At 36.8% G+C, this 19,398-nt stretch overlaps 1 protein-coding gene across 7 annotated transcripts in view; it reads left to right on the top strand.

Moving 5' to 3' along the window:
- LOC121853153 (septin-2B-like) overlaps positions 1-12,792 on the top strand; it is a 44,309-nt gene extending 31,517 nt beyond the window's left edge. For all 7 annotated transcript variants that reach the window (XM_042347106.1, XM_042347112.1, XM_042347105.1 and 4 more), the window contains 5 exons: positions 1,735-1,852; positions 7,714-7,800; positions 8,351-8,511; positions 10,584-10,742; positions 12,323-12,792. In XM_042347106.1, the coding sequence (XP_042203040.1) occupies positions 1,735-1,852; positions 7,714-7,800; positions 8,351-8,511; positions 10,584-10,742; positions 12,323-12,452 (655 nt within the window). In that variant the 3' untranslated portion in view covers positions 12,453-12,792. The remainder of the gene's footprint in view (positions 1-1,734; positions 1,853-7,713; positions 7,801-8,350; positions 8,512-10,583; positions 10,743-12,322) is intronic.
- The last annotated feature ends 6,606 nt before the right edge of the window (positions 12,793-19,398 follow it).

Here is a 19,398-nt window from a genome sequence, read left to right as displayed (position 1 = left end):
ATGGAGAAGAGGTGGAAGGAGTGGCGTCATCCTTCCTAGCCCTCTTTGGTGACTGTCTTACAGGCACTTTGTCTGTTTATTTATAATTTCTTTCTTAGTTTCAAGGGTTATTAGCTTTCTCACTCGCTTTTGACGATTCATTGTTACAATTGTACACTTGTATAACAAAATAGTTATAAAAATAACACGAATTTCCACATCAAAAGACGGAATTTCAACAAGTTCAGTGTTGCACTGACTACACAATGAACCAATATGGCGCCTGACGCTCTTGCTGTGAGCCGCGGTACAACAATATTCATGCGCCAGACGAAATAGTCCCGTATTCATCCGCGTTCGTTGTAGGAGTTGTGTTCGTTATAGCATTCTCAATTTTATAGGTAAAACCGTTCGTTATAGGAATATTCGTAGTAGAATCCGTTCGTTATAGCATACCCCACTGTATGTATATTGAGTGCAAAACAACCAGTCAGTGTTTTGCCAAGCTCACCTTGTATCAAGAAATAGTGGAAGACTGGCATCCAGTGTACCTCCGGCAAGGCAGTGGGCTTGCAACACTCGCCTTGCCTGCAGTGCCCGCAGCTTCTGTGTGGATGTCGGTCACACTAGAATAACCTGTTATAGTACATCCTCTTTTCCTCAACACAACCAAACTGGGGAATGCTCTGCCTTCTTTTGTGTTTCCATACTCTTACAATGTCTCACTTAAAAAGCTGGTTTTCCGGGGACTTCGTGGTGTAGATTAATTTAGTCTTTTTCTCACGTATTCTCCCCCAGGCCCCGTTGTGGGTTGATGATCTGTTGCCCAGGTGGACTATTTCTTGGAAAGAAAAATTTTTAGAGGGGAAATTACACATTATTAAATGATATGAGCATGGTGAAAGAACATTTGACAGCGAGAGTGGGAAAACACCTCTCAATAAGTTAATCGTTACTACAACTTAAATAGTTTTTTATGCATTCTCTCAATTCTTACATGTTTATTGTTTTAATTTGGTAAAACATGGCAAAGATGGAGGTGGTGTTTAGTTGACGGTGTGGCCATGAGATGGAGATTATGCACACACCTTTTAATTATATTTTGTATTGTATTTCTTATATGTATATATTTCATGTTATTTTTCATCAGGTTTTAAGTATCCTTGTATGAAAATTCCTTCAGCATGTTAGAACCTTTAACAGTACAGTACTACAAAGAATGAGCACAGGTTGGGTTGTGCGTTAGATACACAAGGTCCGGGATATTTTGAGATGCAATCTATGCAGCTGTGTAAAGTTTTGCAGTAAAATACAGTACAGTAACTTCTTATACAGTTTCAGAGCCATTTGTGTATACAGTACTGTAGTCAAAACCACAAATAACACAAATAATCAGGTAGTAGTGTTCTGCACTGAGAAGAGAAAGCTCATAAATTTGTATTCTGTATACTGTACTGTACTGTATATTTATTAACACATACAGTATACAGTACTGTATTACATTGACTACACTTAGCAGATTTTTTAGTTAAGCTTAATATAACCTGTTATAAAGTACTGTAGCCTGTTCTATCTAAATATCAATTTGTGTCCATGTCACATAATATACAGGTTAGAGGAATGCCTGCAGACCTTAAATGCTTATATTTGGCCTTCAACAATACAAGCATCCTCTATCCATCTCATGCACAATCTGTATTTTCATTGATATCAAATGGGAACTTTTGTGATTATAATAGTGATTTTTATTATCAGATTGAAGCCACTAGACATTCAGTTTATGAAGCAGCTACACAACAAGGTGAATATCGTTCCTGTCCTCGCCAAGGCTGATACTCTCACAAAGCAGGAAGTGTCCAAGCTCAAACGAAAGGTAAATACTCATACAAGAATATATTTACAAAATTAGTTCTCTATCACAAAGTGAAAGTGAAATGGGTAAATTAACTTATGTGAAGCAACGCTTAAGTTGAATTGATTTACTGTACTTGTTTGCTTGGTACAAGGCAGGAAATATTACAGGTCATTTCATACCTTGAGCTTGTAATGATCACAAATTAAAATTACAGTACCTTTGATTATATCCTATTTTCTCTTATATATTTATAAACTTATTTAAATGCATATTGTAAAAGTTATCAATTTATATTCATAAAAAACACATCATGGTAAGTCATTTTTAAAGCAGTCATACTGAAGACAGGAAAAAAAATTAGGCTGTTTTCACTCTGCCTGCTGAATCTTTTGTCATTTATTTTGCAATTTAGGAGCAGTGGTTCTTTTGGCCTGTGACTGGAGATCTCAACTGATGGTTAGGTCTTTACTTGCTGGCTATGGCAGTTGGCACAGGAAAAGGTTAGATTTTGCCTCCACCCTTTCCCTGGGATGGTTGGCTGGTCCAGGACAGAAGCCAAGAACCTCTCCAGTTGTTTCTTGAAATTGTTCACCTTGTTACTGTAGATGATTCAGATATTTGGCAGCATGTTGAATATCCTTAGCACTGCAAACAGGACAGCTGGCTTCATGGGCATGCCATGTAATATCAGGTGCTGTCCTGCTGACATACTAAGAGTGAGTGTGCCTCTCCTTCATGACGATCTTCCATATGCAAACAAGGGTACAACATCTTTGCTGCTCTCGTTTAAGTAGAGATGGAGACATTGCAGCTTCTTCCAGTTGTTCAGATCCCTTATTCCCACTATTCCTGTCAGGTGAGAGAACAACAGTCCTTAAGGCTGTACCAAGCTCCCAGAGATAGTCAGCATTTGCATTGACCTTGAGTGGAAAGGTTCACATTACTCAACCATCCTGATGCCTGGCTATTTTCTGCTTATCCTTGGTGTATTTATTGAATGTGAGGTCTCCACACAGTTGCACCTTCAGCTACTTTTGGTTCTAAGGTTCCTGGGTGGGCTTGTTGTCAAGGTCCTGAACTGGCCATTACCACAGTGCCCTAAAATTATCTCCATTGATCTGCATAGGCACTAGGTTGACTCCATTGAATATGGTCTTCAGGACCTTGTGCTGAATGATGAAGTCCTGTTGGCTGTGTTTACCCAAAAGTCATCAACAAATGACACCACCCTTGTCCAGGGGCTGGTCCATGCTGCAGTGTCATTGATCAGAATGAGAAAAGAAGGATATGGTCAAGAACAATGCCCTGCTGGACATCAAACCCTACCAATGAGCTGGCTGATTTGTTACCAGCCTCTATCACTCTCTGTTCTTCAAAAGGGTGGCCAGCCGCAGTCCTAGACTACCATGGATTTCCAGCTGGCCAGTGGCTCACAGAATAATTTTAAAGTTGTTATTGTAAAAATCTTATATAAAAAAAATCCACCTAAACTTGGTCAATTCCCATTGCTCTACTCCAAGTTATTAGTAATGGTATCAGAGTGAGTGAGAGTAGAGCATTGAGCCTGAAAGTGTGCTCTCCCTTGCTGAGAAAATTTATATTACTACCTGGTACTCTAGTATATGCTTCCTGACAACCCATTCAAAGACCTTGATAATATGGGAACTAAGAACTATTGGTTAAAAGTTTTGGTACAGATATTCTTCCTCCTTTGTATAATGGACAGGTAAAGGTGTGCAGAAGAACTGAAGGCATCAATCTTATGTCCAGAGATTATTTCTTGAAGAGGTGGAGAGGAACTGACATTATTGTATATCTCTTAGTGTACCAATATTGTAGTTGGAACACTGTCCTATCCAACGTAACTTCAAATACAGGGAAGAGCTCGGAGCATGTCTTTTGGATGTCTTCTTCATTGAAGTAGATGTTATCCAGCCTTATTTCCCATTTTATTGCTGGAGGAAAATATATGGGTCTTGTAACACCATGTCCTAATTTAGGATAATCCAATTTTCAAATTGCAATTCATTGTTTTGGTCTGTTAATGTTTCTTAGCATAGGAAAAATATATTTGTAATTCTTAGCAAAGTTATCACAAGCCATATCCTGGTCTTTTTTCTTATTTTTTTTTTTTTTTTAATTTACCCTAACTTATAGCCAGCTAGGACTTGATGTCCTTTTCTCTTGCAGCATCCTGGCAATCCTTGTGGCTGAAATCTTCATCCTCAACCACTTGGGAGCCATTTTACTCCTTGTCATGCTGCATCCACTGGTGATGCTGATTAATCCTGGCTTTACCTGCTGCAGACGTGTATGGAGGGTCATGAACCTCCAGCACACCCAGTACCATCTCTTGTGGCAGCCCCAGGCAAAGCTCTGGGTTCTGCTTCAGTAGGAAGGACCAGTTCATTTCCTACAGGTCTGCTATTATGCTTTCCCAAGGAACCCACTAATAGGTGATCCTGTTACACCAAATACTGGTGATCAGCCCTTCATTCATGACTTACCACAGTCCAGTTGCTAGATTTTCCCACCATCTCGGTTATAGGTGCTGAGTTTCTGTTGGCAATATGTTGCTTGCTGTAGTGGCTATTTGTGATTATCACAAAATTGTTTGAAAAACCCATGGAAGCTCTCACTGTCCACATCCAACAACAACTTATAGCCTTTTATGAAAAACAGGTCAAGTGTTTGCTGCAGCTTGGTGGGCTGGTTCACATACTTATGCATGTGATACTTGGCTACCAGATCTAATACCTCCCTGGTCTACTTCCACTTATGCATGCAATCTGCAGTTGCAGCTTTCCTGTGATTGCTTACAGTAGGAAATAGGTCACATTCCCATTCCTGCATTCAGGAGATGATGGTGTCATGAAAATTGCAGTCTCCAGTCATGAAATTAAAGGGAGTGGGAAGGTCCTCCTGTCTCCTATTTTGTCAGGTCAAAGTTTCTAGCAACTTTTGGTCCCTGTTTTTAGGTAGCCAATACACTACCACTGCAAATTGGTTCTATTGGTGTAGTTTCTCTGCCTCATAGACTAGTAGATCTGATTACATTGTATTATGTGGTAGCCAGAAATCTCCTTTTCCTCCTTCAGATTGCTGATGTCTTCTGGCAACAAGTTCTCGATCAAGGGTAATAAGACAACATTAATTTCTGTGATACTATTAGTCTGAAAATGCTCTTTGACATTTAAAAAAAAAAAAGCCCCTGAATTTTGGCCCCATTTGTGGCCAGGCCAGTGGCCTATCCCACTTGTTACAGCAGTTAAAGAATCTGCTGCCACTGCCTCTATTTATGTCCATCACCATCCTCATGTATGCTTCTAGCATGTCCTGAATGGCTGTGGCCCCTGGAAACTCTGGCCATAGGCTGGAACCCACTGACTAAAGGCACTGTTACCCTGGTCTGAGTGACAACACTCCTGCCTCACACTCCTTCACCTAGACCTTCCATTTTTTTATCTATCTGTTTCTCTGGGTCTACTGCTGCTACTGCCTCTACCTAATCCTGTCTCTCTGTAGTGCCATATATTGCAACTAGATGTGATCAGACAGGTCATTTGTAGGGCAAATTGAGTAAATGGGAGTGCAATTTTGCAGTTAAGTGGGCCATGACTCCCTGCACCTATTCTCCTTTTTACAGCTCCTTGTGTTATCAATCAAATGTTACACCAGTATCATGTAATTTTGTCTTTAAAGCAGCCAACACTACTGAACAGTCTTTGTTCCATACTCTCCACTGTTAAACTCATAGCATTGTCACATTTCATACTTACAAAATTAAATTTTTAAATACTCCCCTATACTCAGATGCTTATTAAGGTGCTTTAATCTAAATACCTGTATAAGAACAAGTAAAAATTCAGGTACTGTATAGAGAATATACAATAAAATTGGTCCATTAATCTCACTTCAAAAAGCTGGTTTTCCGGCATCTTCGTGTTGTAGATTAATAATAATCTTTTTCTTTTCTATTTATAATTTATTTTTAATCTTATTTTTTTCCCCTTAGGCCCCGTTGTGGGTCGATGACCTGTGCCCGGGTGAGCTATTCCCTGTAAAAAATAAAATAAAAAAATAATTGACATGCTCTTGTGAACAATATTCCCTCATCAACTGAGGGGGTTAGGGTTTTTGCAAAACCCGTTGTTGGCAAGACTAAGTTAACTGTTCCTTCATGAAACAATACTGTACCTGTATTGTACATTTAATTACATTTGAGTTAAATACAGTACAATGCATATAAAATAGCTTAATATAAATTAATAGCAATATAAATTTTACAGTACGTTGCTATAAAATAAGAAAAATGAAGTGCATGTGTGTGTGTGTAATAATAATTAACGGTTTATTGAAAAAGTTCAGTCCCTGATGGCTGAAAATATACATTGCACAGAAATGACTTATTACATACAATGACATGGGTTAGGTGGGTCGTTTAACAAAAGTTTTCATTACTGAAAGGAGAAGGAACATGAATTGAACATACAAATTATAGTTTACAGCTGATGACCGGGGCTGGTCTCTTGCCCTACTGTGTGAGGTCACGTAGGCCATGTGGTGCAGTAACTCTTCCGTTGGTGTTAACAGGAAGGACCTCACGTGTATGTGTGTGTGTGTGTGTGTACAGTACTTGGCAGGTCACCAGGTTAGATTATCCCTGTAGCTACATCCCCTTATCTCTCCCCCTACCAGGCCAAGCTGTGTTCTTGTTAATTTTCAATTCGTATTTTCGGGTAGATATACAGTGAGTAATTTTTTTTTTTTTTTTTTACTCCGTTAAATGCACACACAATCATTCATACAGAATGTGAAAAAAAAGATTATCATGAGGCCAAAAACAAAGAGAATAAAAATTTCTTGTCCATGATCATTAGAGGGGGAGGTGGGGCGCACTCCTGTCTACCATATCCTCAGTGAAACGATTACCAAATGGCAGTGCAGTACTTTTCTTTTATTTTATTATTATTATTTTGATTTATTCCTCACATTTACGGTGGAATACATTGGAACACGAAGGGAAAAAGATGCCAAGCTAACCCACAGATACCGGGTAGAGTATACTCGAATTTCAACGCCACTGTTTCAATTCAAATTCAATTCAGTTGGCGAAATGGTTTACACAGTAAAAACCGTGGATACCCGGAATCTGCGGTTGTTGAGGGTCTTCTGTATAGCATTCCCTTAAAATTCGTAGACCTCGATTATTCGTTGATGACACCCTGGATGTACCCAAGAATGTCTAAGGGTAGTTTTAAAGTTGCTGGCATTTTTGCAGCCAGGGCAGGGAGCCATTCATTCTAGAGACTGTAATTTCTTTTACCTGTATTGTATATGTGTGTGTGTGTCTACACACACACACACACACACACACACATATAAATAAATAATAATGGGAAAATTCTCTCACAAATAATGAGAAACAAGGCAACAAAAATGTATTAAAATGTGAGTCTACCCTCAAGTCAACTCTGTGCTTTGTTATTAAAATTATAACAAAGCACCAAGTTGACTTGAGGGTAGACCCTAACATTTTTAATAAAAATTTTTGTGTTTTTTTTTTCTGATTATTTGTGAGAGGATTTTCCCGTTATTTTTATTTGTATATGCTTTGTGTGTGTGTGTTTGCCTACACACACACATATACATTACAGGTAAAATAAATAATTGTCCTTAGGGCAAACACATACTGTAAAGGGAATATACATTTCTTTGTACACGAGTAAAAATGTATATCCCCCCCCCCCCTTGGTCAGCAAATGTTATTGGCGGATTTGGTTATTCGCGGCCATTTTGAGAACCAAACACCCTCGAATTTCAAGGGCATGCTGTACTTAGTTATGGAATCCTGATGTTCTGAATTGTGCATTTCTTAGGTTCTGGATGAAATTGAGGAGAATGGGATCCACATTTACCCACTGCCAGACTGTGACACAGATGAAGAAGAGGATTACAAAGAACAGGTATGAGTTTACCCAGAAAGCTTTGAAAATTTGAAGTTTGAATTTTTTGTATTAAAAAGTGTGAATACAGTATATCACTTATATATAAATGCATTTAATTATTTTTTAATTATTTAATTTGAAGATGGAATTTAAAGGAGGTAAGTTCTTTAATTTAACTGGATGATGATATGATGGTACATATTCAGTTGGATAATTCATTGATAGAGTCAACCACAGTGGTAATAATAGTCAGCCACAGTGGTATGTAAAAATGCAGGAAAAGGATATACTGTATATAAATAGGAAAAAGAAATATGGGAAAAGGGTGTACTTTACAATGATTAGGGAGGAGTAAATATGGAATGAAATTGACTACCTCACTGCACAGAATGGAAGCTAAAGAGAACTACATCTAGTAGACTTGACTTCACTCACTATTTTCATGACATACGAGTTAAAGAATGGTGAATTAAGAGTTGTGAAAGGAGGTGAGTAAAATGCAGTAATAAAGAGATTTAATAATACAGTAGATATACAGTATTAACAAAGTTGCATTTTTGTATTTTAGGTTCGACAATTAAAGGAGGCAGTACCATTTGCAGTGGTAGGGTCCACCACAGTGTTAGACGTTGGTGGTAAGAAAGTAAGAGGAAGACAATATCCCTGGGGTGTTATTGAGGTGGAGAACCCTAGCCATTGTGACTTCATTAAACTTCGATGCCTTTTAGGGTGAGTAACAAATATTTCAAGTTTTTCAAGTTCCCTTTAAGTTGAAAATTGTCCCTTGCATAAGAAAGAGGATTTTATATTATATTATGTCTTATGTACTCAGATTTTCATGAAGTGAAATGAATAGACCACCATTGCCTCTGTCTGCACAATATTACTTTTTTTTTTGTTATCTTAACCTTTGTCCTTTGATCTGGGTCATAGGTCCACTGTTATGGTAGATAAATCCTGTAAGTTGTGGAGAAGAATAAATTATAATTTTTTTCCAATGCCCATATGAGTGCTACTTAACTGTTAACACACTGTTAACTTGTGAATTTACATAGACAAATCCAAAGCAAATGTATAAGTAAGTTTGCAGTAAAAAGGAATTATTACCATCTGTAAAATAACTTGAGTACTACATGTGCTGTGTTTTCTTTTTAAGCTTTTTCCTGTTTAGTGCAGAGTGGCTAGAATCAAGGGTAATTGCAGGCCTCCCTTCACAATTTTGGCATCCTCAGAGTACAGTACATATCCAAGTCTCACAGTTTTGTAATATCTAATGACTTCTCTCAGTTTCTCAGTCGTGGTGCCTAGTTTTGGCACTAGATGGCACCAGTGTCTCTTATTATGAGTCCTAAATATAAGTGGGATAAGTACATTATTGATTTTAATATATTAAATTATCCATAAACTTGCACAAGGATAATATTGTACAAGAAATAAGCATCAATAACATGTCCTTGTCATCGTGGAAATGAGAACATAGCTGTGTTGTGAATATGAGGCCTGCAGGAATACAAGGGAGTTATTTCTTTAGAGGTTGTGATTAATATTTTAGTCACATTAATAACAACAATAATGACAATCTCTTATAATAGTACAGTCTCTCCTCGACTTACGATGGGGTTCCATCCCGACGACCAGGTCGTAAGTCGAAAAGGCAAAAATAATACATAGAAATTCTAAAATGGGTGTCTTTTTTTCTTCTCAGCACCACGAGAACTCTCACTTTTATGCTTGCCAGCCTTTTTAAAGGGAATTACAAACTAAAATTTTATCGGTACTCAGCGTCGGGACTCGAAAATACGTAATGTGAAAAATATTTTATGTGATCATGGCCTTAGGATGTCCGGGTTGTCGTAAGTCGAGGAGAGACTGTATAATAATAGAATTATTATTATTATTATTAGAAGTAGTAGTAGTAGTATCATATTGTACTGTATTGTAAATGGCACCACCCTCATAAGCACTTATCTGAGCAGATATGCCATTATTGTTGTTTATTACAGATTTAGGAATAATGGGACAGACATCCTCGAGGTAGTAGATCCAGTACAGGGACAATATCCAATGATTGAAAGAGAATGGATTGAGAAAGAAATTGACAATACAATAATAAGAATGGAAAGACAGCTTTGGGATAGTTGTAGAAATACAGCTGCTTCCCGACTTATGACGGGGTTAGGGACCGACATCCAGGTCGTAAGTCGGAAATGCTTAAATAACACTTAGAAAATCGAAAATGGGGGTCTCTTTTTCTTCTCAGCACCACAAAACACTCACTTTTAAGCTTGCCAGCCATTTTAAAGTGAATTACAGATGAAAAGTTTGTCTGTGTACTGACTTTGGGACTCAAAAATACGTAATTTGACCAAATTTTGGTACGACTGAGGCAGGTCGTAAGTGCGGGTGGATGTAAGTCGAGTAGGTCGTAAGTCGGGGAGGAGCTGTACTGAAAGAATCAGATGATGTAGGGCGTGTCAATGATGGCCGAAGTGACTAATGCAATCATAATGAAATTGAGGGTAGAGATAATGCACATGAACATGGGAACTAAAGGAGCCTGAAGCTGCTAGATCAGGTAATGAAAGTTGTAGAAAGAGTGATTGAGAAATTGAAAAGGGAGAGAATAGACATAAGTAAAATGCAGTGTGGATTTATACCAGGTAAGGGGACTACAGAGGCAATATTTATGGCCAAGCAGCATCCTGTGCAAGTGTAATGAATCTCTGTACAGTATATCTAAATGCTACGTGTTTTGATTGTTAAAGGGAATTGAATATTTATGTTTGATTTTCTTTCATCAGAACTCATATGCAGGACCTGACAGAGGTGACACAAGATGTACATTATGAGAACTACCGGTCGGAGAGGTTAGCCAAGGGTGGTGGTTCACCTCTTGCTGCTCCCAATGCCAACAATAACTCTCATTCTAGTACAAACTCACTGGGACCTAAAAAACAATTGTAAGTAAATCTTCCTTTCCATGGGTGTCTCAAAAGAGTAATTGTATATATACTTAATTCCATATACATACTGTGCTATAGAGTACTGTATCATCATAATCCATGTTAGATAACAGATTGAGCGGTAAGGTACATAAGAACTAGATTTAACAGTGGTTGTTGTATTGTCTAAAGGGAGAGAGATGCCAGGGTAGTAGTAGTACAGGGAAGCCTTGTTATATCATTCAATGATAGATTGTGGTAGTCATATAATGCAGTAGTCTGCCAAGTGGCTAAGAGGTAAACAAATTATCTTTACAAATTAGAATTTACATTCTTAAATCTTCAGTATCCCAAAATATCACACATAAGTTATACATAAATAATATGCAGAATTTTCCATACGTTAGACTCGAAACTTTGTTGAGCAAAATTAAATACACCAGAAAGTAGTTTGTCATCACAGATTTTACTGTGTCTGTAAGTGGCTTAGTAATCCCACAAAGCCACCTCCCTTCCAGGACCATTCCTTTCCTAGACAAAAGTATGTTGAAAATATACACAGTCTACATTAGTATTATTTTCAAATGTGATGATTAAATTTTAAAGCTACACTTGCAGCTAATCACTGTCTAGATATTTGATAATTGAATTATGATATAAAAAGTTTGTTCACTATCACTACAAAATAGCTATTGAATCACTTCCATGTTATTGAATCTTGTTACACATTCAAAGTAATTGTGAGGAAAAGCAAAAATACAGATAAAACAGATGTGAAGACTTTAAAAGCCACCTTTAATCCTCCCACCAAAAGTGTTTACATATGTGACCAGTTGACCCATTCTTGGCTGGCTACCTAGTGTGAGTGTTGTGTTGAGGGTGCTTTGATTATTGGATGGCTACCTAGTGTGAGTGTTGTATTGAGGGCGCTTTGATCATATAACTTCATAGATAGTTTGAATCTTTTCAAAGTCAGTATTCCTGAAGTACAGTCAGTCACTGACCCTTGGGATAGTGATATATGCAGCCTGGTTCATGGCACATATGAAGAAAAGTTAACATCAATAAAATGGCTCTTCAGATAAGCAAAGCTGAATATTCTTTTCAAACTTGCAAATCAGAATATCCTTCCATTACCTTTAAAAAGAAACAACAGTTTAGTAGCATCCAGTGGTTATGCCTCCCAGACCCCTTACTTCATGAGGATTATGATCCTTACCTGTCACCCTTGCTTACTTTTTTAACCAGAGTCATTCTTTTTATGAAAGTGTAACAGAAGGGAAAGGTTATTATTATTATTATTATTATTGTGTGCGTGCGTCCGTCCGTCTTTAACAATTTTACAATTTTAATTTTTATGGGTCACCTGAAGATTAGTGCCCCCCAAGTCATGGCCTGAAGTTTTACCCCTCAGCTTAAACAGCTTCAAATTTTACCCCTCAACTTAACCAGCTTCAAGTTTTACCACCCTGGGGCTAATCTATAGGAGATCCATAAAGGCCCAAATTATGAATGGTTTTGAGGTCATTGATCGCTGGCCTGTGTGTGTGTGTGTGTGTGTAAGTAATTGATACGTAATTTATTTATATTTTTTTCAGTAATTCCACATCAATTGCTGCACCAGAGAAGGACCGTATGGCCATAGAATTAGAAGAAAAAGAGGCACAAATCCGTAAGATGCAAGAAATGATGGCGAGGATGCAAGCCCAACTTCAGGACAAAAAATAATCTATAATTAATATTTAAAAAAGGCCAGTTGACAAGATAAGCAATTAGCATAATAAAAGCTTCTGAAAGGAATGGCAAGTACTTACTCTGTGGGAGTTAAACTGTGTGATTTGGCTTAGAAGAGGATCTCATCAGTAGCAGCAACACTAACAAGAATCAGGATTTGTTTTTCATTTTGCTATTAGACAGTGACTACAGTAAATCAATTGATATTTCCTGTGATGAAGTCAAATATTAATATACTCCAGTAGAACCAATTAAGACTTTATTGTAGAGTATACTGTGTTTGATTTTGCACAAGTTTCTGTATTATATCAATATAAAATTTGTAGTACAGTAATATTGTTATAATTTGTACCCTTGTAAAATCTCTCATTTGATAAGATAATTAAGATCATGAACTAATTTCTAATTACTATTTGAGCAGTGATGTGCATGTGCATGGGTATCATAGATTTCAGGGATCAAGTTTAGTAAATACTTAAGTAAACAAGTACCTTATGGTCAGTGAGGATTACATTACAGTACAGTGATCCCTCGGTTAACGAGCGCCTCGGTTAACAAATTACCTTCCATAAGATTCGTCACTTTGGTTAATGAGCAAACCCTCGGTTAACGAATTCCTTACAAATTTTTCCCAACATGTTTTCGCCTGCATTTGGCTGCCCACCAGCTGTAGTATTAGTCCGCCAATACAGTAATCGGTTTTAGGGCTTAAATTCCTTACCATTTTAGTAAATATCAAGAAGGTTGTACTATTCAATAATTTTAAAAGTTTTAAATTACATTTTTTAGTCATTTTAACAATTATTGAACATAATTGAAGTACAGGAAACTAGGTTTTTGCGCACCAAACAGCCACTCAACACACCAAGCTTGGCGTCAGTTTGTTTACCAGTTCAGAGGAAGGAACATCTTGTTTGAGACTCTTCAACATAAATGCTTTTTTTCTGTGTTTCAGTCAAATTATTGGTCATCTTGAAATATATTTTACATATTGATAATATATAGCGCAGTGCAGTGTTGATTTAAAGAAAATAATCTTGAATTACACCAAGTGAACTAAAATTTTATGGGTGAAATGGCGGCATGGGGTGACTTCTCTTCCACCACAATGCCTTCTCTTCTCCCTTCTCCTCCACCCCCATTCTAATTCCCATCATCATCATCATCATCAACCAGGAACCTTCTACATGCACACCTCAAAGTAAGTGTACTTTACTGCATTTATTTTTAGTTTGTATGTAATTTTCGGTGAGCTGGAACCAATTACCCAAAGACCCATTGAAACAATGGTTTAAGTTAACGAATTTTTTGGTTAACGAGCAACCTTCTGGAACGAATTGTGCTCGTTAACCGAGGGACCACTGTACAGAGTAGACATTTTGTTAATCTTCACTGGGCCAAGTATTGTGGCATTGGCATTTTTGTTATGGATCTTTATAATTGTCGTGTTTCTATGTTTGATCAATAATTGTGTTTTGCTCTTCATATAAGATTTACTTGAATCATTATACCCTGTATTCCTTTCTATGATAAGCATAATACTTCCTTGAAAAGAAATGCCAGTATTACTTTCTTGTTTTTTTAGTTTTCAAATGTGCAGTAATATATTTTGATTCTAAATATAGCATACAATTTCTGTACCATGGGAAAACATTTTTTATAGTCATATTTACATTTCAATCCACTTAATGGTCTGGCACATCTTACAGTCCCACACTGGCCCGTAGATATTGATACTTTTCACTTACTGCATTGTTAATCCATTTATCTTGCTGTGTTAGTACTCCTCCAACTTCTGCTCTCACTCCTGGGCATAATTGCTGAGGTAACTCTTTTATTTATGAATACTGTATTTATATTTATAAATGACTCCAGTTCAGAGTGACCCGTGAATATGTGTACCAAGACTTTTCGAGAGTTTCCCTTGGGTCATGGCAACAGGTGGTAATTGAAATTCTGTATCACACACTGTTCTGTAAACCATCACTCAGAATGAAAGATTAGATATCATGGTGTGCCCTAAGATGTAGGAGTGTGATATGTTGTGACATCAAGCAGCTCAACTTTTTTATGTTCAAGTTACACCTCATTTTACAATATCATAAACCATGTTCACAGTAACAACCCCCTGTTCACTCCAGTCTTCAACCTCCCGAAGAAAGACTCGTCTGTCTGACTCCTTTCGTATTTAGAATAAATGCATGCCTCATTGGCACTGAGGTTAGATTGGATCATGTAGTTACTGGTGTTGTATAAGGTAATAGTGGGTGTTTTTCTCCTCAAATATAATTTTTCAAGTTTTCACACTTGTAATGAACTACTTACAATGTTCTGCTTTGGTGGTCTAAGGGAACCAACTTACTTAGTGTTGTGGGCACCTAATATAAACTGGCTGTAGTTTAGTCGGATTAATTTTAACTGATACGTTGTACAAGAACGTATTTCAGTAATTGAATATCATTCAATTTGTTTCCATACTGATCATGTGCTTAAAGGCCTTAGGGTGTATAGAAGCATTCTTGACCTTGAAGAGCTAAACAAATGTCTTTGTAATGTCTAGTTCAGGATGATTTCTATTCAGCAGATGAGATGAGGCTTATAAAGAACCTTTGGTCAATTATTGTTGACCTGAAGAGGTGTTTTTATAGACATTGTCGAGAATTATTAACTTTTAGTCTGAAAAGACAATTTTCAGGTTTCATGTGGCTCTAAGAATTCATACTAAACTTCCAGGTGTTAATAATGAATTTGGCTCTCGAGAAATTAATTTTGGAAATTAATCGTAATACCCAATGGTTAATTATCATGTTGGCTAGGTCAGACATCTTATAGAACTGGAAGAAATCTAGGGTGTTTTATGGTCAGTATTTTCATTGGCTAGATCTTTATTTGTGATGGAATGGATGCATGTTCCTTAAATGAATAGGTGGCATCAGATATTTGGTTCCTCTCACAGATGCTGCAAGTTACCTTAAAACTGGAGCACTTCTTAGGTATCTCTACACTAGTGGCCTCTTTTTAGCCTTACATGGTGTGGATTATCTTCCTGAATCAGCTTTTTTGAATCCCATTCAGCTTGCCTCTCCAACATTAAGTTGCAGTTGATAGGAGGGGTCATACCCTTGTCCTCAGTTTTACTGGTTACAAGGGTGGTCTTTAGGTACACTGGACACTGTACCTAGTTTTAGTGACTTAATTATTGGTGATGGGTCTGAACCTGTATCATCCAAGTTCAATAGTTTATATAATCCATGTTAACTGGTACTTTAACATCTCTAGAACTTGTTACAAAAGGCTGATTGCTGGAGATTTAGAGTCCTTGTTTCATGAAGCATCTTCCTAAGTATGAGTGAATCAACCCCATTGGCTGATAAACCACCAGAATCCTTATAGGTATTGGGGTATTAGAAGGATGAGTCCCTGTTTATGTTCTTACGCATGAAGGAAACACCCAATAAGTGTGTACCACACAACACCTGCAACTTCTTTCCACCTCCACTCTCTTTGATGGCTGGCTTTAATTCACAAGTTGTTCTGAATTAGTGTTACTTTAGAAAGTAATGTTTGATCCTGAGAACACATTTATGGGTCATTGAGAAGCAACCCAAATTTCAGTGGCTTCCTTGAGATGGTCTTAAAGATTGGCTGGAATATGAGCATTGTTACTGCAAATCTGGTCTATGATATAACGGTAGTCAAAGGGGTGCAATCTATACAGAAGAAGAATGAGCTGCACGGCATCATCACTGATCTCTCACTTGTTTCAGGGAAAACTATAACCTCCTATCTCTCATTTTGAATGACAGTTGTTACGGAGGAATATGTGATCTTCAAATTACCATGAGATGCCATGGCCTAAATGTTAAATGGCAAAACCCTTAAAAGCTTGGTTATGCATATTTACGGGTCACCCACACTAGCTCTGTTTTAAAATGAATTTTCACAATCAAAGCATCACATACTGTATGTGCAAGCACATTGCAATACTGCACTTAAATGGCAGCCAAAAATATATACAGTACAGGTTTTGAGTGCAGTAATTTCTCTTACCTGGTGATGCTGAGTTGAACATGTTAAGACGGTAATTAGCCAACATGTGTAGTGAAGAATGTCTTGGCATTTTGTCTAGAATGCAAGGAAAGGTAAAAAAAAAAGGTGGCAAGTAATTATGATAACTGTATTCATTTAAGAGTTACTGATGCTTTAATTTTCCATGTAAAATACTGGATTAATGCTTATGAGATAAAGTTCAAAAATATGTGAATTTGTCCTACTGTTTAAATCCCTAGAATACAGTACTTGTACTAAGTTGTCTACACATAATGATGCTGTGCTACTTCAGCTCAGAGGCATCATGTACAGTGAAAATTAAAGCTAATTTTGTTGATGTAGCTAAACTCAAATTTGCATACTGTAGTTGGAAAATTATATTGTAGACTCTAGTGTGCCACGTCATGATGATGTTGAAGATGGTAATCAGTGCTGCTTTTCATTAATATCTAAGTATCTTGCCCTTATGAAGGTTTGTGTATTGGAGACCTTTCTTTTGTGTAACCCACCAAAGTATATTAATCTGTAGAGTATTTAGGGTAAGATTAATTTTAACTTTAATTTTAATATTTAGGTTATTGGCCTTCTAGTGTTAAGTCATCAGCTATGATCTAGTCTTCCAAATTTAGTTGATCTCTCAAAATTATCACATTAACATGGAAGGCTGTTCATCAATCAAAATAAGTGCATTTATATCAGGTTTAGCTGGGACCTGATGACCTGCAATTTGGATTACCCATAGCATTTGAATAACACTGCCAATACTGAGTCACAGGATAATGAGCATGGGTCCCTGAGTTATTAGACCATAATGTTCCTTATTTTAGTTCTGTAGGAAATTAGATTCCATGAGTTTGAGTTATTTATTTTCTTGTGAAATGTGTGACTAATATTGATACATTAGTCACACATTTTCTTACCTGGATAATCAAAATTCTGGTTAATCAGCTCCTGGTTAATAATTTTTTAATGTACTTTACAAGTTTGCTTATCATTGCCAGAAAAAAAGGATACACTTCTTCCTATAAAACCTGTGCTATGCCGATTGTCTTTTTCCTCCTCTTTTTTGCTTTCTGGCCTGAAATGCAAATTGCCCTGTGAGAGATTGATCAGTTAACCTTGTACTTTTACCATAGTTCTCACATGGTGATTTTTTCTATGAATTTGTATCGCTTTGTTGTAGAAAACCAATAGTTTCAGTGATATTGAAATGCCTACAGAAGCTGAGTGTGCCTTAATAAAAACAAAATAGAATAGAGTTGGTTCATGTTTCTTTAGGAAATAACTGCGAGGGGTTACTCACGACTGTCTCTGGTTGATATCCCTCTTGTAAACCAATCTCTAAATTGTAAATTCACCAAAATCTTTCCTTCACAGTACAGTATTATTTCTTCAATATAAACACATACTGTAAGAGAATTTGGACTAAGAACATTTACCATTTCAACAAAGTGAAAGTTTCTTAAACTTGTCCATCAGTGTCCCTGCATCAAGGTCTCTGGCAGTTATGTTATTATAACAATCAAGACCATTGTTACATTATAGTCTTGCCTCTAATAAACCTAATTCTCATTGTTGTTATTGGCTTGTTATGAGCATAAGTTGTTGTCTCTCATGATGCCATCAGTGTTGTCAGTGTGGTGCATAATACCCATCAAGTGCAACTCGTTAACATTCTGGGTTTCAGATTCCCCCCCAAAAAATTCCTAGTCTTTCTTACTGTACAATATACTGAGACTCCCTAATCTTTGGACCCAGAACCAAATGTAACCTAACCTAACTTACCCTGAACTTAATCTGACTTAACCCAACCAAACCAAAGTCACAGCTTTAGATTTGACAATATGAGTCCAGTCCCTCAGTCCTAGGGATTAGTTTTACCCCATAAATTTAATGGAATTAGCAACTGGTTGTACTGCCTGAAGATTCGAAGTTATTCCTCAAAAATGTTTACTGTATGTATAGACTAATGAGCTGATCAGTGACAGAGGGTTAAGTAATATGTGCACAAGAGAACTTGAACTCTTCTTATATAATATTGATCATTGGAGTATAACATTGCACCACATTCCAGGGCTACAATCTACCTTGTTTTATTTTCAGCTTATGTGACAGATTTATGAATATTTTTGATTACTTCTTGTTACCATTTTATACATAATGAAATAGTTTGTGACTTTAAGTATTCTGTACTTTGTTACATATTTCTTTGCTTTGAACTAGTGCCAATATTTTCCCCTTTTTATGAGTAATTGAAGTGTATGTAATAAAGCAAGTACTTTACCGGTGTTTTTCTTCTATTCTTTGAACATCTGTTTATATTTTACTTGGAGAAATGATACCCTTAAGCTTCAAAGATATTAAGTGCAATGCGATACATCATAATGTTTAGTTCAGTCCACTTCTCAGGCATTCTAATTTGGATGTAGCTAATACAGGAAGCAATCTGGTACAGTAGAACAATATTCTCTATTAAAAAAGTTACTGTACTTTGAATAACTATAATTGACTTGCATCACAATACAGTTAGTTCATTTTGTTTCATTTATGATAAGTGTTTTCATATTCACCTCATCATTAATGTGTAACGAAAAGCCGGCTCTGAATGATGTTATCTTATCAGCATTCTGTACAATACTGTAGGTTAAAAATCAAGTAGCCATTAGAATCACCATATTTAATCAACCCCTTCAGTCCTATCGTGAAAATCCACTAACATTATCTCTTAATGTGTATTGTTCTTTGAGTAGCCTTAATAGAAATCATGTTTTAAAAGATGAGGTACGCTGCAGGTGACCTTCATTTGCATACTAAGATAAACAGGTATGAGTCGATACCATTGACACGCAGGTCGACCCTCGTTTGTGACGTCATTAACTGTGACGTAGTT

Source organism: Homarus americanus, unplaced genomic scaffold (genome assembly GCF_018991925.1).
Source record: "Homarus americanus isolate GMGI-L3 unplaced genomic scaffold, GMGI_Hamer_2.0 scaffold32871, whole genome shotgun sequence".
NCBI lineage: Eukaryota > Metazoa > Arthropoda > Malacostraca > Decapoda > Nephropidae > Homarus > Homarus americanus.
This window is presented reverse-complemented; position numbering and strand designations above follow the sequence as displayed.